Source organism: Odontesthes bonariensis, chromosome 14, assembly GCF_027942865.1.
Source record: "Odontesthes bonariensis isolate fOdoBon6 chromosome 14, fOdoBon6.hap1, whole genome shotgun sequence".
Lineage (NCBI taxonomy): Eukaryota > Metazoa > Chordata > Actinopteri > Atheriniformes > Atherinopsidae > Odontesthes > Odontesthes bonariensis.
Genome location: NC_134519.1, coordinates 17684107 through 17702063, shown reverse-complemented (window position 1 = coordinate 17702063; position 17957 = coordinate 17684107). Strand labels below are relative to the sequence as shown.

At 39.2% G+C, this 17957-nt stretch overlaps 2 protein-coding genes across 2 annotated transcripts in view; one reads left to right on the top strand and one right to left on the bottom strand.

Moving 5' to 3' along the window:
• Window positions 1–10944: 10944 nt before the first annotated feature.
• On the bottom strand, window positions 10945–13084 carry snai2 (snail family zinc finger 2). The gene is made up of 3 exons (XM_075482263.1): window positions 12865–13084; window positions 12190–12711; window positions 10945–11863 (listed from the first exon to the last, which is right to left on the bottom strand). The coding sequence occupies exons 1-3, from the start codon at window positions 12941–12943 to the stop codon at window positions 11682–11684; spliced, it is 783 nt and encodes a 260-aa protein (XP_075338378.1). The 5' UTR covers window positions 12944–13084; the 3' UTR covers window positions 10945–11681.
• Window positions 13085–16857: 3773 nt separating this feature from the next.
• sntg1 (syntrophin, gamma 1) overlaps window positions 16858–17957 on the top strand; it is a 47211-nt gene continuing 46111 nt past the window's right edge. The window contains exon 1 of the mRNA XM_075483229.1: window positions 16858–17269. The gene's annotated coding sequence lies outside the window, so the exon portion shown is untranslated. The remainder of the gene's footprint in view (window positions 17270–17957) is intronic.

Here is a 17957-nt window from a genome sequence, read left to right as displayed (position 1 = left end):
TACCAGGTTCAACATGGTAAAAGTGAACTGAAAGGCATACTCAGTAGAAGTGGGTCTTTTTTGTCTAATCACCTCCTTTTTAGTGCAACATGGTTTCCGTAACCATCACTTTTTTCGTTGAAGCCAAGTGTTTTTTTTTTCACTACACGTTAGCCAAATGAATTGAAAAAGACAATTGAATGTTCACCACAGCGTTTTAGCAGTGTTAGTGTTTAATAAGCCTAAACATTTAGAAAAGTGATTCAATCCATCACCAGTTTATTTTCCACATCACAGCATGCTTGTTGTACTGATTTTGAATTTTCGCAATATGACAAGTTGTAATGAAACCCTGGAATTATATCTTAGTTGACTTAGTGTCCAATGAAAATATTGTATGTAAACCAGGGCTTTCTTTCACATATTATATTTTGTGCTGGGTGCTCATACATCTGAGGGTAGGTAAATGGTTGGCAATCACAGGATTGTTATGAATATCTTAGATAAGCTTACATTCTCATCTTTGTAAATTCTTGTTGATTAATAATTAGATAACCCAACAATACATCTACAGTAAACATAATGTACAAGACATAAGTGACAGCCAGCTTAGTCTGTGACAGTGACTGGTATTCATAAAATTGTTGCTTGGACTGTGTACTGATCCCCTCAAAATATAGAACAAATTCTATCATTATTTTAATTAATTTATCTATTTTTTTTAATCTTGGTTCAGCCAAATTTACCAGGATTTTTGCCGCCTAGATGAGCATACACCTCTGTGACGACACACAAACCCATTACAGCAACCCATCGATTGATGTAGCCATTAATGCTGCATATGTTAATGTCTAAAGGGCTTTAGCTTAGTCTGGTATAAATACTAAGAATAGCTAGACTAAGCTAGCTTGACAATACTTGTAAATTTGCCTTTCACCATCTCTAAAGCTCACTTTAGTATTCATTATAATCTGTTTATTCTACACAAAAAAAATTGTAAAACCAGAATGGGAGATCCAGGACTACTAGGGCTAGAGCAGTTACTTCCTGGAGTCTTGTCATCTCTTAAGTCTTTTCGAGCAAAATGGTTCCAGTTCTGGTTCAGCACTGTGTGAGAGTCAGTTACTCTCTATAAAAAAAGGAGCCAAAAGCAGTTTCTATTTTCCACAGCCAGAGAGACACCACAGAGCCAGATCATTACACAGCTTTAAACATCTTCCAATATATCATTCAGTCTTTGGAAATATAAGTCGGCATTGCAAGGAACATTCACAAATTCTGAGTGTTGTTTACAAGGAGGTTTGTCAACTAAACTGGGGATATCAAGACATTGGCTTTCAAGGAAATAAGAAAAAAAAATCAGTGTACATGAACTGTCTTCCTGCAGTATGGTCCTCCACAGATATTCAAAATACAGTAGAGGGTTTTCAAATATTGTTTTTGAACACCGCTGCAAGCATGATTTATACAAGTTGTTTGGACTGGGATGTATTAATTAACTGGTGATGTTAAAACACTTAACAATACATGTAGCTTTAAACAATGTTTATAAATTCAGCAGGGAACGGCAATTATGAATATCTTCCAATGTAACACATTCACAAACTTGCTGGTAACATTGAAACATTAAATGTTAGGAAAATAAGAGCAATACTGCGCATGTGCTTACACTGCTGCTTCAATTTTCACATCCTTATTGAAGCTCAGTTTTTATAGTTCTGTCCTGAATCAAGCCGAGTAGATGGTACACTGCCTCTGGCTTTTTTTATGTTTTAATTGGACTGGTTGGTCTAAATAACTTCGACCCCAGCCCCCGACATAGGTAATTTATTGCCTTGGCCCATTAAAGATAGATGCTACTGTAGCCCCAAGTTTTGGGGCTGGAGCAACTGCTTCGATAGTTGAAAAAGAAAGAGACGGTTCTAAATTAGGGACTGTCTCAGAACAATCACTGGAACAGCTATGGTGGGAAAACCCCCTGTTTGAGCTTTCTAGTCAACCAGTTCAGACTTCAGCATAGGTCTTTACTGCACCCATCCAAGAAACAGTCCAGTAAATAATCCCTGAGTGAGCTTTAGAAGTGTTGGTATGTGGATTTTGTTACATTTGGACAGCCAGGCTAGCTGTTTCATGGTTTCCATTCATTATGTTAAGCTATGCTAACTGGCAGCTTTTCGCTCCATATTTATTGTATAGTCAAAAAAGTCTTTGTGACCATCTTGTGAGCAGGGCAAATAGATGTAGCTCCCTTAACAGCTTCATTAAAACTTATAAAACTACAAGATTACATCTCATGAAATGCATTTTCAAACATTCAAAAATACCTTCTTCTCCACTTTCAGCTCACACAGCAAAATAAATGGCATGACGTTTCCTTAGCCTCTCTCTGCTGACAGCATCTCTGTTGTGTTGTGCTGTTTTGTTGACGCTGTACATGCTGTTGCCGTGGAGTGTAAAACCACTTAGAAACGGCTGGTGGCCAGACTGCTTTCCCCAGCCCTGATTCATCATAATTAGGTCACTGGCTCAGTCTGTTGGCCTCTTAGGGATCATCTCAGACTCATACTTTTACATACACTGCTGTTCCCTGCCACCAGTACTCAGAGATTATCAGCTATAAAAATAATACACCATGAATGTGCAGTAATCTCGCACATATTTACTGAAACCTTCTTTATATTACAGTTGACTTCTCTGTATGTTCGTGTGAATCCATTTACAACTCATCCACTGTTTAGGCACCTTTTGTAAGACTGTATGGATTTGAAAAGTGAAATTGGTTTTGGATTATAACTGAAACCGAAATCAACTCTTCAGTGGACTTCATGATACATGGCCCATGATATTTTTTATATTCACAGCATGTAACGGACACACAAGAAGGTTGTTAAGTAGAATAAATGACTTGAGACACAGCCACACAATTAGAAACAAATTCCATTTTCCATTTGTCTTCTGAAGTCTTTCTCTTTTGTAGTTTCTCCAACTTATTTAGATACGAGGGAACGCAGTCAAAGTTTGACTGGATCCAAATGGCTGGTAAATATGCAATTGGCTTAGACCTGCCTATTGTTAATTTGCTGCTCAGAGCAGAGTTTCGCTGTAAAGTAGGTATAATCACATCCAAAAGTGGAGATCCAGCATTTTGCCAGCCTGGAGGATTCACAAGCTGGATGAAGTTACCTTAAAGATCCTGAGGGACAAACACCCACACATGTGTCTAAAGTAAACATTTGGCAACTAAGCTTAGTTAGAGCTGAAGCTTAGTGTTTCACAAAGCCTCCATGTTGTTCTCCAGATTTAAATTTCACAAACCTTTCAGGGTGTCACTTCATGTTTTTGGGTGGGGGGCATGTAAAGTTCAAATGAAAAAACCTTCAACTATTTACATGCAGTTTTAGGTGATATAATGGGGGTTCAGTATGAGGTCAGAAAAATAACAGTAGAAAGATAATTATATAACAGTTTATAAGAGGAGCATGACCCACTCTTCCAGAGAGTTCAAAGTATGAATATACTCAGCATGAAATGTAGAACAACTTTAACCACAGCACGAACACTCAACATACGCATCACATCCATTTCAGGGCAGTCCATATCCACTATGATTGCGCTGACATTAAACAAACTTAACCTGAATTGCTGAGCAGTTTAAGATGTCATGTTTTACTTCATTTGGTACCAGAATGCGGAATGTCACCTTCTCTTAAGCGCATTTTTACCTGGTTTAGCCCAGGCAAATCATAATATGAGACAGATTTCATATGGTCACTGTTCAGACGAGTACTGCTCGGACAACTCATGATCAACCTAGATGACTTCGTCTGATATGGAGCAGTCATTTTTGACATGTATGGCGCAAACGGAACCACTTATTTAGCTGTATCAAAGGCAAACCATTACATTACATACCTTTCGTGTCTCTGGCTTGTTGAAGGTCTCTCCGAATGCATCCTGAAACATTTTGACCTTAAAAATGTCTTAAAATATTTTATATATTTTTATGCATCTCTGTCAGATCTGCTCTCTCCCATGTTTGTTTTGTTCACCTGAGTTTAATGAGCTGAAAAGACAGAAGGCATGTGTACCTTAATCACCCGCCTCGCACATGTACCTCGTTTTCTCACTTCTTTGTTGGACTGTCTATCTTCACATTCTCCTTTGTCAAGTTTCCTTGCAACTCTTTAAATTCTTTTGAATTTCTTGTGTTCTCTTGCTCCTCATGTTTTCTATTTACCTTGAGTGTGTCTTTGTTTGGATTTTGGACTTGGCCTTTTGTCAACCCCCTGCCTCTTTTGTGTGATCCATTGTTAAATAAACTATGGATTTTGCACTGATTCTGTTCTGGTGTTTTGTGTCCGAATCCTCACTCCCGAGAAGTTATCACAGGCAATCAAAACATCAACTGTAAGGTTCCGGACTTATTTTTACTTGTGTATTCGTCTGGAGATGTGACAAAATAGAAACAACAGAAGGAATAGTATTAACATTAGCCTTACTGTGGGTGACAAAGGGTAATAAATCAAACCTACTTTTAGAAGTGAAAGTAAAATGCCTTGTTATATTGACTCTGTATCCTTTATGTCACAGAAAGACATACCACAGTAGTTTATGTGTGAGAAACTGTTACGGTACCTTTTCCAGTTCCCTGAAACACAATTGAAAATACACTGGTTTCTTTGGACTCATTTTAGCCTGGCTCACTGTGTTCTACTTGTGACAGGGTAAGATGTTGAGGTGCCATTCATGAGCAGGCACTTGATTTCCAAAGCAGCCGTGAACAAAATGAACTTCTAATACCATTATGACACAGCCTGAGGTTATCGTGACACCTTAACACTATTATGGGTTAGGGTTAGGGTTAACTCATTGCCTGTAGTATTTTCCTTACAGGAGTTACAAAGACATGCAGACTCTTTACTCACACACTGAAAACGGATTTATCCGATGAACTACGTCACACCAGCATGATTAACCTTAATATGCATTTTTATGTAGTTATAGCATTTTGCTTGTTTTAAAATTCCTATTCTGCAAATAAACCACTGTCGTTTTTGGTAAGGTAATAATTGTCTCTTGTGCAAAACAGTCTCTCTTGTGTAAATGGCACCTATGCCTATCTTCTGCTGTTCTTCTTCTCCTTTTTCATAAAGGGTAAAGATCTATGAGTGCCTGAAATTCAAAATTATAAGCAAGTACTGACAAAACACAAAGGAATATATGAACACGAACTTCTGATGGATATGAAAACATCCTCTGAGTGAAATATGTTGTGTTTTTGAAAGAAGATAAATATTCAAAATCATTCTTTTAAAAGAGCTCCTGCTGTTGTCAATAATGAAAATGCTGTTCTAGGTATGAACAGAATAAGAAAAACATGATCTTTTTTAGTGATGAAACAAGTTAGGCGGCACACATATAAGGGTGAAATGTGGTGATGTTCTTCAGCGGGAAAGTAAACAAGCTTCTATCAACTCTTTTAAACCAGAACATTTTACCTTGTTATTCCTGCAACAATAGGATTTACCTCAATTTTTTCACTTGTCTGTTTATTGGTAGATAGGACCTTGGGATCTGTTTCCATTTTGCTTCTGTAGATGGTTGACTTATAAAATCAGAAGGAAACTTTATCTGCCGAGGAAGCTATAGTCAAAGGAACCTAAATTAAGTCTAGTGTTAGGGTAATTTTTTTCCTAAGTTAGCAAATAGCTTTAATTTTTTATTTAACAGCACAGCTGATTTCTTATTACTGATCTCTAGATCCAAGTGGTTAGGCATGCTGTAACGTTCAAAGTGACAAATCTTATATGTGACTGTATTTCAGGCACGTTAACTTCTATTGACCACTCCATATTGACTTAATGTGTTGGCATGCAAATACTTTCATATATTTCATAGAATACAACTCAATAGGGTTGATGAGAATGGCCTTAGTGTAACAGGTACTTGGTCAAATGTATACATTTGTCACATTTGTAAAGCCTGAGACTTATAACAGGGCAAAATTATATCATTAGTTATTACAATTCATCACAAAAGGGCAAATCATTTATTAAAATTAATCAAGAAGTAATCAAGAAATGTAACTCAAAACCACAAATGTCAACCCTTGGGTAATGCTGCAAATCAAGATTTAGTGAGGCAACAACGACAGCAGGATTAATCCAATGGTGACCATAACGCGACACTTGTGCTAAAACCTCTGCAGACGTATCCTGACTTTGAAAGTCAGGGAATTATTACGATTTAAGATTTAAAAAAAAAGAGATGGTTTTCAATCTGTGAAACTAAAGTTTGAGTTTGAGGTGAATCAGTCAAGCACATGATAGGTAATACCACCCAGCGCTTACAGCGTTAAAATTAAAATTGGATGATCAGCGGTGTCAAAGGCAGCTCTGAGGTCTGAAAGGATTAAAAATGAGCAATTTGCTGTACTCGCTTTTCAAAGAATGTCATCATCATTATTCATATTAAAAGCAGGTTCCCCCCACTTCGTGTGCCAGCATATTCACATCAAACCAGCTGTCTCCTGCACCACTTTGTGAAACTGACAACATTAAAAGGGCTGTCAGAATATTATTTCATACATCCCATTGCTGTCCTACAGTACCACATCCTAAGATATATTTGAAAAGACATTACATGCCTGGATATTCTCTACACCTGTGAGATGTGAGGGAGAGGGACACAACTCTGGATAGCTACAGGATGACAGAGACAGCATCTAAATTAAGAAATATCATCGTAGTTACTTATTAAGGATCACACATAACACAGCACAGGTCAACGGAAGAATCTAATTCTACAGATATAAATGCTTTATTTCAGCTTTTCAAAAACTTTAGGTCCTGCCTCACAATACCCATAACTACTAAATCAATCATTCAATTAAAGTATGATGTAATTATGTGATTATGCATGAGGGTAATAAGGGAAGATGAAGGAGAAAAAGGAACAGAGTAAGGATGGTCATATATAGATAAAAACAGATATTTTACTAATTTAAATGGAAAATTCATGAAGAGAACAAACTTTGGTGTTCTATGAGAATAAAGTGGTACATTGGTAAAAACAACACTGATCCACATTGCTTTACTTTGTAGGGTTGGATAATCTCATAATACATGTCTTATGCCTGCATATTACCTAATCATATTATCTGACAATAAGAAATATTGTGATTTTAACCTGGAATTACAATATTGATACACTGTAAAAATTCAGATCTTAAAGGGACACTGCTGAGAGCTGGGTCTGTTCAGCGGAAAACAACACAACCACATAGTGATTTGTATGAGGTGATGATAGAGCCATATTGTTGTACCTCCTCTCTGACATGTATGTGTGGCATTCCCTGGTCACTCATGGCATCTGCAGTGTGATGAAGTTCATGCAGCCGAGCAAAGTCTGGTAAAGTGAAGCACTACAACTGCTGTGTTTCCTTGTAAATGTGTGTACGTAATATCAAATAATTTCACAAAGCTTTATTCTGCATGTTTTGTAAACCAGGCATTTAATGCATACTAACTAGCTTTTTAGAGTGATGGCTTTTATAGCTTTCATTCATGGCATTTGCTGTGGTGAAATCAATTTTGATTCTCTACTTAAATACATTCAATTACTGATACATATATTGTATTTATGTCAGTGTAGTTACGCTGAAGTAGACACAAAAAGTGCTATGAAGCATGGAACAACTAGTCAACTTCATTGTGTTGTTTTCAGATCAGGACTGAATGAATTAGTAACTACATCCTTTGCTTGCTTTCTGTGATTTTAAAACATATTTAATGGTTTGTATGGTTAAGTTGCACACAGAGAAAGATTTACAGTCAAATACTTAGGCTGTTATAACAGAGAAAGTCACCTTTCACTCCGTCAAATCATCTGTAATCACAAAGGGCCATGTTGTTTACAGAGATCATCTTCTAAAGTTGTGGTCATGGGGTTTTTGTGGGCCGAGCAAGAGGGAGGAAATACAATCAAGTAAATATGATCACAGGATTCTTTGACAGCTGACCTCTTCTCAACAAGAAAGCAACAAAAAAAGACTGCAGAACTATTGATTAAACAAACAAAGCATTGCCTGTCTCCGCTGGAATCCTCACTTTGGTGCTCTTAATGACAGGCCTAAGAAAAACCATTTCTGACCTACATGGAGGGTCAGCCACCATCTCTCTGTACACGACTGCAGCCTGCCACTCATCGCACAGCCAGTGCCTTATATATTCTATCTTTAAAGCAGTTTCTTTAAAGAGGACTTTTTGCCCCTTTATATGATCTTGTTTACTCATCAATACATTAGTCTAAATGACACGGCAGAAATGAAAAAACCTTTAAGACAACAGAAAAGTGAGAGAATAGTCTTTAATAACATGCAGGCATTCAATAAACTGGCTAACATTTGGCTGTAAAGGGGTAAAGGGGATACACAATAATTTCCCTTCTGGTGTGGTGTAAAATAGAAAAGCTGGGGATTACTACCCAGCTAAGACAGTGAGACCTTAGAGAACGCCCCTAATTTAATTTTTTCCATTTGATGGTCATAGAGAAATCTTATTCCCTGATTCACCATAAAGTCAGCAGGTTTCAGGGAGTCATGTTCTGCTTTAAATCCAGCAATCGGTTCTTTGAGGCTGGCTCTTTATGTCGCCCTGGGCACATAAATGGGCACACTGAGGACATTTATCTAACAAGTGGTATAATGTATGTGATTTAAATGATATTGTTAATTCAGCCTTTAATAACAGTCAGAAATCAAGATGATGGGCTTCCAAATTAAATGAATAGACAGATAAAGAGGGAGATGTTAATTTACGCAAGGACTGCAAGGATTAGTTCATGAATCAATTACTACTGATCATTTTTTTATATGCAGTGACTTTAGTGATTTTAAAGGAAGAAATGCCAAAGATTTTCTGGTCTTTGCTTGTTAAATGGGATCGTTTCATGCCTTTCTTTGTCATATATGAACGTATTCCAAATGTAATTGGGTTTGAGGCTCTCTTTTAACAAAACAAGCCATTTAGATGCATCACACCTTGGGCTAAGGGGATTTTTTTTTTTTAAAAAGGAAGATTAATTACTGAGCTAAACTCTCATTAAATTGATTTCATAATTAAATGGTTATCGCTGTAATTTTCTACAAACAGAACTGTAGCATGGCACTAAATATGTTAAATTACTTCATGTCTGAGAAAACAGATGATATGTAAACTTACATTCATGACAATTCAAAGCCAAAACAAAATGAAAGAAAACCATGTTTCATTTTGATTCAATATGATCATTCAAGCCTCAGATATGTTCAGTCTAGTTTTCTTTCTTAGGAATTCAATTTACCTGTATCTCAATCACACTTCAGCACACAGATTCTTTCTAATTTGTTTCCAAAAACACCCACAGTGCAGGCTATACCTGGATGTGGCTCCTAAAGATTTTAACGCAACAGTGCGACTAGTAACACTTCTCACCTAGCAAATATTGAATCTCACATTCTTTAACACATCCTCTAATAGGTATATGTTTTAAGAGAAATGAGTTCCCGCTCCATCTCCTCCTTATCTCATCCCACTACAGACGCAACAGCTAAATCAAATACTCATGTTGGCAGGTGGGGGTGGGGGGTGAGAGGGGTTAACATGTTGTTGTTATCTGAACAGTCAGTCATGCAGGTAATTGTTTTTGTAAAGAGAAAATCTTGCAAGATTATGAAGTTAATTGGCATCGTGCATTTATATTTTTCTCCCTCACTTACGACACTGTAATAAAGTGCTAGTAATTCAAGGAAAGATATTAGATCCTCCAATGTGAGGACAGATAGTGTTTGTGAGAGTTTAAAGTGCCCCCGTGATAGCACTTTACTTTTATGATTTGAATAATACAACCTGCTGCTTGTGTAATTTCCACATTAAGTCATGACTGTAGTGCCACTAAATTTTCAGTGGAATTGTGATGATGGTTTGTATCTTCCAGGTTACACCTGCTTTTTCTTTTCTTTTTTTTTTCAAGCAGGGTTGAACATCCCCTATTGCCACCTGGCCCAATCCAAAGCGCGGCAGGCGAGCACCGGGAATAGCTCGACGATGACTCAGAGAGGGAAGAATATACCTACAGGGTAGTTTAGCCCCTCGCAGCTAGAAAAACATGTGTCTATCTGTCAGATCACATCTTTTAGGTCAGCAGCTTTTGACCATTAGTGCATACAGGAACACACAGTGGAGTTTGTTAGAAAGAGTTCAGCTTAGACTGTATGCCCCAAGGCATTGCACTTTTTGTAGTCTAATCTCTTTCTGTTGCAAGGCAGCATATGGTAAAAGACAACAAAATGTAGCCTGGGGAAGTCTATTTAATCCTTGATGGCAGGCACCCCATAGATCAAGGAGGTCGTCAAAGCAAAAGCAAGTTTGATCTTTTAGTGAAAATATAGTAAAATCTAGATGTTGAATGCCTTGGTGCCCTGTGGTGACGGCTGATTTTGAGCAGAAAGTTAAAAATGTAAGTATCCCCCCCTCTCTCTTGCTTCAATTTATTTGGTGGTACTTTGATGGATGGCTTGACTTTCAGAATCAGGATGAATTTTTATAAGTACTACACTTTCACACTTAAACTTAACACACACTTGGGCAAAGGCAGAGTCATGGGCCCTCAAAGGGTATAACAAGTGAGTGCAGATCAATATAGCTAGTATGTGTTAAATTTCAAGATGGTTTGATGTCTGGACAGGTTCACGGGGAACAGGTTCAGGCCTGATGCAGAACTGAGTCACTTCTCTCCTCATTTTAACATCTTCTTAACATGAGATGGTGCAAGCTGGATTAAATGTCGTTTACTTCAGTGCATGTTTTCCCTTTGAAGCGTGTGACAATCGCTGAATCCTGCTGAGTCCTTCTGAAAGAACTGCTCATACATCACAGCTACGCCGAGCCTCAGAGATGAAAAGCAACTTGGAAGATGCCAAAAGAATTATACAAAATGTCATTTATTTTTAAAAGTGTCATGAAAATATGAAAAAAATATCAAAATCATTCAGCATCACAGTTTTCACTGTTATATACAATCATCTCAGTCACACTTACATTCAGTATATAAAAATATAAAAAGAACCTGTTGCTGACAAATACATAATATTGCTGAGTAAGACCGAGGCACTTGTTTTTTGCTACTTGAGTGCTGGCACACTGTTTCTACAGGCTGTGCAAAAGTTATAATAATCTCCCACTAAATCTAAGTTTGCACTTGTTCCCTATGTAGCAATGGCTTCACTATTCCACTGGTTGTAGTCATACTGCCAATCATAGTGCACCTTTTTGGTATTGCTTGTATTGGGAAAAACAAAACAGAAAAAAGTGAAGGACTGTAAAACATCTATTGAGAGACATTGGCACAAACACTGAGGATAACATTGTGAAGACCTATAAAACTTTCTAGACATGCAGAAAAGTGCATGAATAGCACAGGTAGGTGAGTACATAGTTTGACAAAGCTCAACACTGATTGCAATCACAGGAACACTGATTGAAGCGAGAAGCATGTGAGCGCTGAGCTATTTCTCACTTTGAAATGAAAAGGATTGGTAGTAGGAAAGAGTCTGCATAGTTGTGAGCAAACCCCCTTGGTGTGATTCCCTGACACTTCTTCTGGGCTTGGAAAAATAAAGAAGAAACAGAGGGGGTTCTCTGGTGGTGGAAAAGTATCCCAGTTCAGTGTGCTACACAACAACCAGATTCCTCATGCTTGTGCAGAAGAGACATCCTGGAGAAGGTTTTGGAGCAGTTCTTGCATTGGTATTTTTTCACATCCGAATGGGTCTGTAGGTGAGCCCTGAGATTGGACCTGTCTGCAAACGCCCTGTTGCAGTGAGGGCAGGAGAAAGGCTTCTCACCTGCGGAAGCAGACATGAGAAAGAAGACTCTATCAGCAACTGCACACAGATGCATTTACATTCAAATGTGAAGCCAAAGAGGCATCTTGGCCAATTAGATTAGCTTGTTGGAACACACAGCACTCTGCATGCTGACCAGACATTATGGCAAAAGGAGTAAATCTACAGGAAATATAACCTTTTTGTTTAGTCATCACTAAACAGCTGTGTTAAAGGGTTTACTGCAGCTAATAAAACCAGTAAATCAAACAGTTGAAACAGTGCCTGAAAAACTAAAGCTGCCTCCTCACTGAAGAGGCCCCACTCCTCATTCCCCATCCACTCACCGGTGTGCGTCCTGATGTGTCCTTGGAGCAGCCACGGTCTGGAGAAAGCTTTCCCGCATATTTTGCAAACACAAGGCAAGGTGTGAGTCCTGATGTGCATTTTGAGAGCTCCGAGGCTAACATACTCCTTCTCGCAGTATTTACAACTGAATGATTTCCTCGTTTGGGCGTCGCAGTGCAGCTGTTTGTGCTTGAGCAGTCCAGAGTACGTGGAGTAGGATTTGCTGCACAAAGTACATTGAAACTTCTCCGCCTCCACTCCGTGAGGGTCTATCAGCTTGGGCAGCATCTGCTCGTCTTCATCACTCCTTGGGCTTTCCGAGCCGCTGTGGTCTTTAGATGAGGTGTCGGAGAGAGATGAGGGGTATCCAGAGATGGGGGAGAGGTCACTGGGCAGCGGAGACAGCGGCAAGTTGCTGGTAGTCCACACTGTGATGGGGCTATAGGCTGCCGGGCTCAGGATCTCCGGCTGGGGGATGACAGACAGGGGGAGACCCTTGTAGAAGTGCGGTGTGATGAACACTGAAAAAAGGGAGAGCAAAATGAAAAGTTATCAGATGTTGTCTGTCATCGGTGGAGTGAGGAGCGCAGATTTCAAAGCCAACTTCTGTAAAATAAAAACGAAAGTACAGAAACACAACTTGTAGCACGTTATTATTTATAAATAAACTTTACCTGTTGGGCTTTCCAGCTCACTATAATTTGGCTTCTTTGCTGAGTTTATGTGCTTCTTGACCAGAAAAGAGCGTGGCATCTTGGAAAACAAGAGGACAACTTTTGACAGACTTTTTCGCCCTCAATTTATAATCGGTCAGCTTTGGTTTACTGCGTAAAGACGGAAATCCTTATTGCTTAAGTCCAGTGGAGTGTCATGGTGCGTCGCTGCGCTCTTGGAAACAGTGTAGCTGGTAGCTGTAAAGAGCTGTAAATACTCCCGATCAGGTGCATGGGAGGAGCCATCAACTTCAATTTACATATACTCGGAGCTCAAACCAATTAAATCTCGCTTTAACCACTGAGCTTTAAAAAAAAAAACCGCTTTTAGCCTTTAGGAGCGCATGCCTCCCAACTGGGCAGAGTTACTGTCATTTATTCTAGTTCGACAGGTGCTTTATGCATTTCTAGTTTTAAAAATGCAAGTGTGCAGTCAGTTGGCATCTTAAGTGAAATATGAGCAGAAGGATCACAGTAAAGTGCAAGCAATTAAAGAAATGAATGGAACTTAAGAAAGATCACGGATAAGTGAGGTACCAGAAGACGAAAAGTACTCTGAGGTGAAAAACGTGGATTATTTAAAGTACCATAATGCAATCAATGTAATGAGTGCGCATCGTGTCACTGGTGAACGTTGTGTTCGGAGAATCTGGGGACTTGCTTATCCTGCACCAGTACTGCATCTCACATATTTACACAAACTCACAAAAGATTCTCATCATTAAATAGATAAATAACTGCAAGCTCCATGAGAACCAACTGACCAAACGTCACCATCAACATAAGTAGGTTAAGTATAATGCAGTCTTGTGTGGAGAAAGCCACACGTCTCTTTGCCAATAATGCAATAAGGTATACCCCCTTGGAATGTAGATTTGAGTGTAGTCCCTCTCAAGGTCAGCATGATAATCAAATTTATCCCTGCTGCTGCTTAACTGGACAAGGGGAGGCAAACTTAGCAGTGTACGCCCCCTTGTGTTGGAGTCAGTTTTTCTGAGGACGAGGTGGGAGTTGAAAATCTTCAGTACCAAGGCTGGAAAAAGAAATGAAGCACACAAAGGCAAAAGCTTAGCCACGGTGATACTGAAAAACAACTCCTGGAGCAGTTTGATTGGCTGGGTCAGCAGGTATGAAAAGCCCCTCATGTCTGGGGCAAGCCTTAAGTTAATTGTGAACTGCTTATCTTATCTTGAAAACATAATTGCAGATCATAAAGAGTTTCCCTTTGTGCCTGCTTGGAATATAAAGGTAGGGGAAGGTTATCTGCGCATAATAACTCCCGGCTACTGTCGCAGATTCAGAGTTCTGTATGGCAAGTATATGTGTGAGGAATAGTGGTGTTCCTGCAGAAAAACGTTGTGCACGCTTAAGGGAAAAAATGCTTTGCAATCAATACCAACCAAATCATATGCTGTCATGTATGAAAAATGCCTGCTTGCAATGTTCATGCTTCAACTCTGTTTCCTGATTTCATGTGGATGATTTTCCACTGACAGGGGAGTGAGAGCATGCATCAAGGACTCCCATCATAACACATAGGTCTGAAAAGCAGAGGCTATTGTTTATTAATCTGGAAATGAATTAACAGGACACTGAAATCTTGATCTTGCATCAGGCCATGGCAGGGCAGTATAACACATGTTAAAAATGTGCTCCATTTAAATGTGAGCATGCTTTTGATTTTCTGGTGAAGCTAATGTAGAGGGATAACATGCAATTGTTGACAATATGTGCAATTCATCTACCTTCATATTACTGTAGTTTTCTTTTAGATAAAGATATGCTGTTTTGTGGCATTCAAAATGGGTTGTCCATCATCCATTACCTTTTTTCTTTTTAACATCTCAAATTAGGGATTTTCATTTGGCGTTGACAACTAAATGACCAGAAGGAGATATAGCTCAAATTTAATCATTTTTATCTTCATTTGGTCTTTAGGAGTGGGATGTGTCATATCTCCCCTGGCAGAATCTTTTGCTTTCTTTCAATTTATCATTTATCATGTGTCTGACTATATGTAGATATGTGTCTATGTACATGTGTTGAAATGTCAAAGAGTGGATAGGCTATAGTAGCTATGTAAGACAAATAGTTCACCAAAAGGTCTTTAAATTCTAAGTTTCTTTGTAATCAAACTCTTTATTCAAGACTGAATGAGAAAAAAATGGAAAAAAGATCAATGCAAAGGTTTAGAGCTGAACACTATAAACTTTAGGCTTGTGGGTTCTTTCATGGTTTGAACTATAATTATAGTTTCATTCAAACAACAACAGTTTGTTACTGTGATTGCTTTTTTCTTTCTTTTACAATTGAGTCCTGCCCTCTTCAAACCCGTAAGGAGAGCACAGAACACAATCACAGAAACCTCTCATGTGAAATAACTGCAACTGAGCTCTAATTCTGGCACATTGTTGTCAGGTTTTATACAACCTCCTTGCCTGCATTGAGAATCTGATTAAGAATTAGTTTTTTTCTAAGCATTGCGTCACCTTTGTCTGCAGTTATTTAGCAGCAGTTATGACTGTATTTTCTTTAGATAACTGTGATTCATGTCTGGGGTCAGATAAGGTCAAATAAAGTCCACTGACAAGGCCTCTGTTGAGACCCAGGGGTATGTAAGCGCAATAACAGGTGTGAATTAGCTTTAGTTTGCTAATGGGTCACAGTTGAGGCATTAGGAAGGACTGGGATGGAGAGCCTCATCATGGCAGTGTTGCGGTAAAGTGTGAAGTCAGCAAGCACATCCATTTATTATCTCCCCATCACACCATCGCCCTTGGCATGGATAACCTCGACAACAGCTGTAGGCTGAAGGACCAGTACTGAGCTGTCCACTGCAGCAAGTTTTGACCCTTAATTAACTAGCGTTAACTAAGACTGGTGCCTCAGACAGAAATCTTCACATGCTGCTCAGTTTATGAATAATTGCTGCCTATACTATGACAAGCCTTTCAGGTCAGTGGGCAACTCGAAACGTCGGATGAGTAGTTTTGCCTCATGTGGGGAAAACAGCGGGATCTTTCAGCTGGCATGATGACAGCATGGAAAATGAGATGCACCTGGTCAGCGTGCACAGCTGCACATAAGAAGTCCTCAGGGAAAGAGTCCAAATACAATACTGAGTGCTGAATGTATGTACAGTGTGTGTCTGTGAGTGCTCACTGACAGCACAAAATGAGTCAGGAGTGTCTCACTGCAATCCAACCAGGTGTATTATGTATGTGTGTGTGTGTGTGCTTTTAGGCCATTCATATCAGAAAGTTGTATCTGATATTCAGGCCTTTGATGTGAGCTTTGAAGGAGTTGTGCATTGTTGAAGAAACCCCCCCAAAAAATACTTTGCTTTTGCCTTTTCCTTGTCTACTAGAAGTCAAATCCTTATTTGAATCCATCATTTCAGAAGACATTACATTGGCTTGCATTCATTTTCTGAAGACATGCACTTGTCATAATGACTCATTACATAACCTTATATCCTTGCATGACCTCTTTAAGCTTTTCCTGACATCAAATCAAACCCTCAACCTGAAATTGAATGGTTGATGTTGTAAGAGCTTGCTTTTAGTAACCAAAAGAGACCATAATGCAGGCTAACAGTCAAAACAGATTAGTGTACTTCCTGACCTTAACCATCACAACTAAAGCCTCAATTCTTAACCCCGACATTATTCTAACCTGAATCCCCCCTCAAATCACTCTTTAGAATTGATATCTTTTGAATGAGTGACGTTCTTCTTGTTCTCTCTTTCTTCAAATATTCTCAACACCAAGGTCTAAATCTCAAATTGGTCCCCACAAAACACACCTAAAATCACATTAAAAAAACCACACCAACTCACACAGTCATCGAGGACTGCAGTGTTTGCAAACGTAACAGGCAGAGATGACAAAGAAGGGTACTTTCACAAAAGTAGAGTAATATCAAACGTATGGATCCAGAGTTGTGCGTGTGCTAAACGCAGACTAGCAACGCGCGCGTTGAACGAGCCGCGTGTGACTTCCATCTTCAGTCATGTTGGCAAGCACGATGCGTGAGAGAGACAGACGTGGGGCTGTGAGACCGGACCCTCTGCCAGAGATGTCGATGGAGAGGAATCCCTGAATCCACCGCTGCTCGGAAAATATGGACAAATGTGGTTTTCGGTGCGAGTGCGGGGTGCTTTATCCATCGGGGTTTTTTCCGCACATCGCTACAGTGTGATGGACCTGGATGCCGTGTGGGCGATGCTGCCACAAGGGATACATTGTGATTTCGCAGAGATGTTTTAGGAACGTTGTATAAATTAAAATAAGAAAAGCCGTCACATGAAGAATCGGAGTGCAAAGGGATCTAATAAGACATCGCCACCTGTTACCAGGGAATCAGGTAAGCCTCACAAACCTTCTGTCGCTTTTACATTTACACTGCTTCATTATACAGTGCAAGCCGGACGTAGGGTGGTTTATTATACCAAACACCCATAAAATAAAGCATTAATCAATTGGCAACATACTTTTTATACGTTATTTCCCCTTATGTTGCGCACCAACATTTATACCAATCACATATGATCCGATGCGTAATAAAGCATATTCGTACCCTCTAATAGTTGGATTTGTCCAATGCACTGAGCGAAACAGTTAACTTATCATTATGCTGAAGTCCCATTTCTTTATTAGATTATGCATGGAATACGTTGATTTGCACAAACCTTTTGCATCAGTGCAGGTACATAAGCAGCACCCGCAGTACCTCCAGCCAGTGCAGTGGCAGCAGACCTCTTTTTATCCGCTATTCAGCAGCCTCAAAGTGCTCTCTCTGCACTGGGTGCCAATCATGGGCAACATCCCTAACTGGGAAGAAAAAAAAACCAAAGCCATTTACAGTTATTCGCAGATCAGTTCTGCACCTTGTTTTCTCGATCCTTGCAGGAGGCATCAAGGCAATGTCCATCTGTGAGAAACCAAAGGAGTGTTTCAGCCTGCTGCTGCTGGCCCAGTGTGCTTTATTAGCCTTGCAGAAAACTCCTGAATCCTCCAGGGTTTCAGAAAATTTATGATGCTTCTCTAACTAT

What these genes read in the sequence shown, in the direction of transcription:
- snai2 (XM_075482263.1), bottom strand. Translation starts at nt 12,943, where the DNA reads ATGCCACGCTCTTTTCTGGTCAAGAAGCACATAAACTCAGCAAAGAAG. An exon ending in TGAGCTGGAAAGCCCAACAG is followed by an intron (nt 12,712 to 12,864) that starts GTAAAGTTTATT and finishes CCCTTTTTTCAG; the next exon opens with TGTTCATCACACCGCACTTC. An exon ending in ACACATCAGGACGCACACCG is followed by an intron (nt 11,864 to 12,189) that starts GTGAGTGGATGG and finishes CTGCTTCCGCAG; the next exon opens with GTGAGAAGCCTTTCTCCTGC.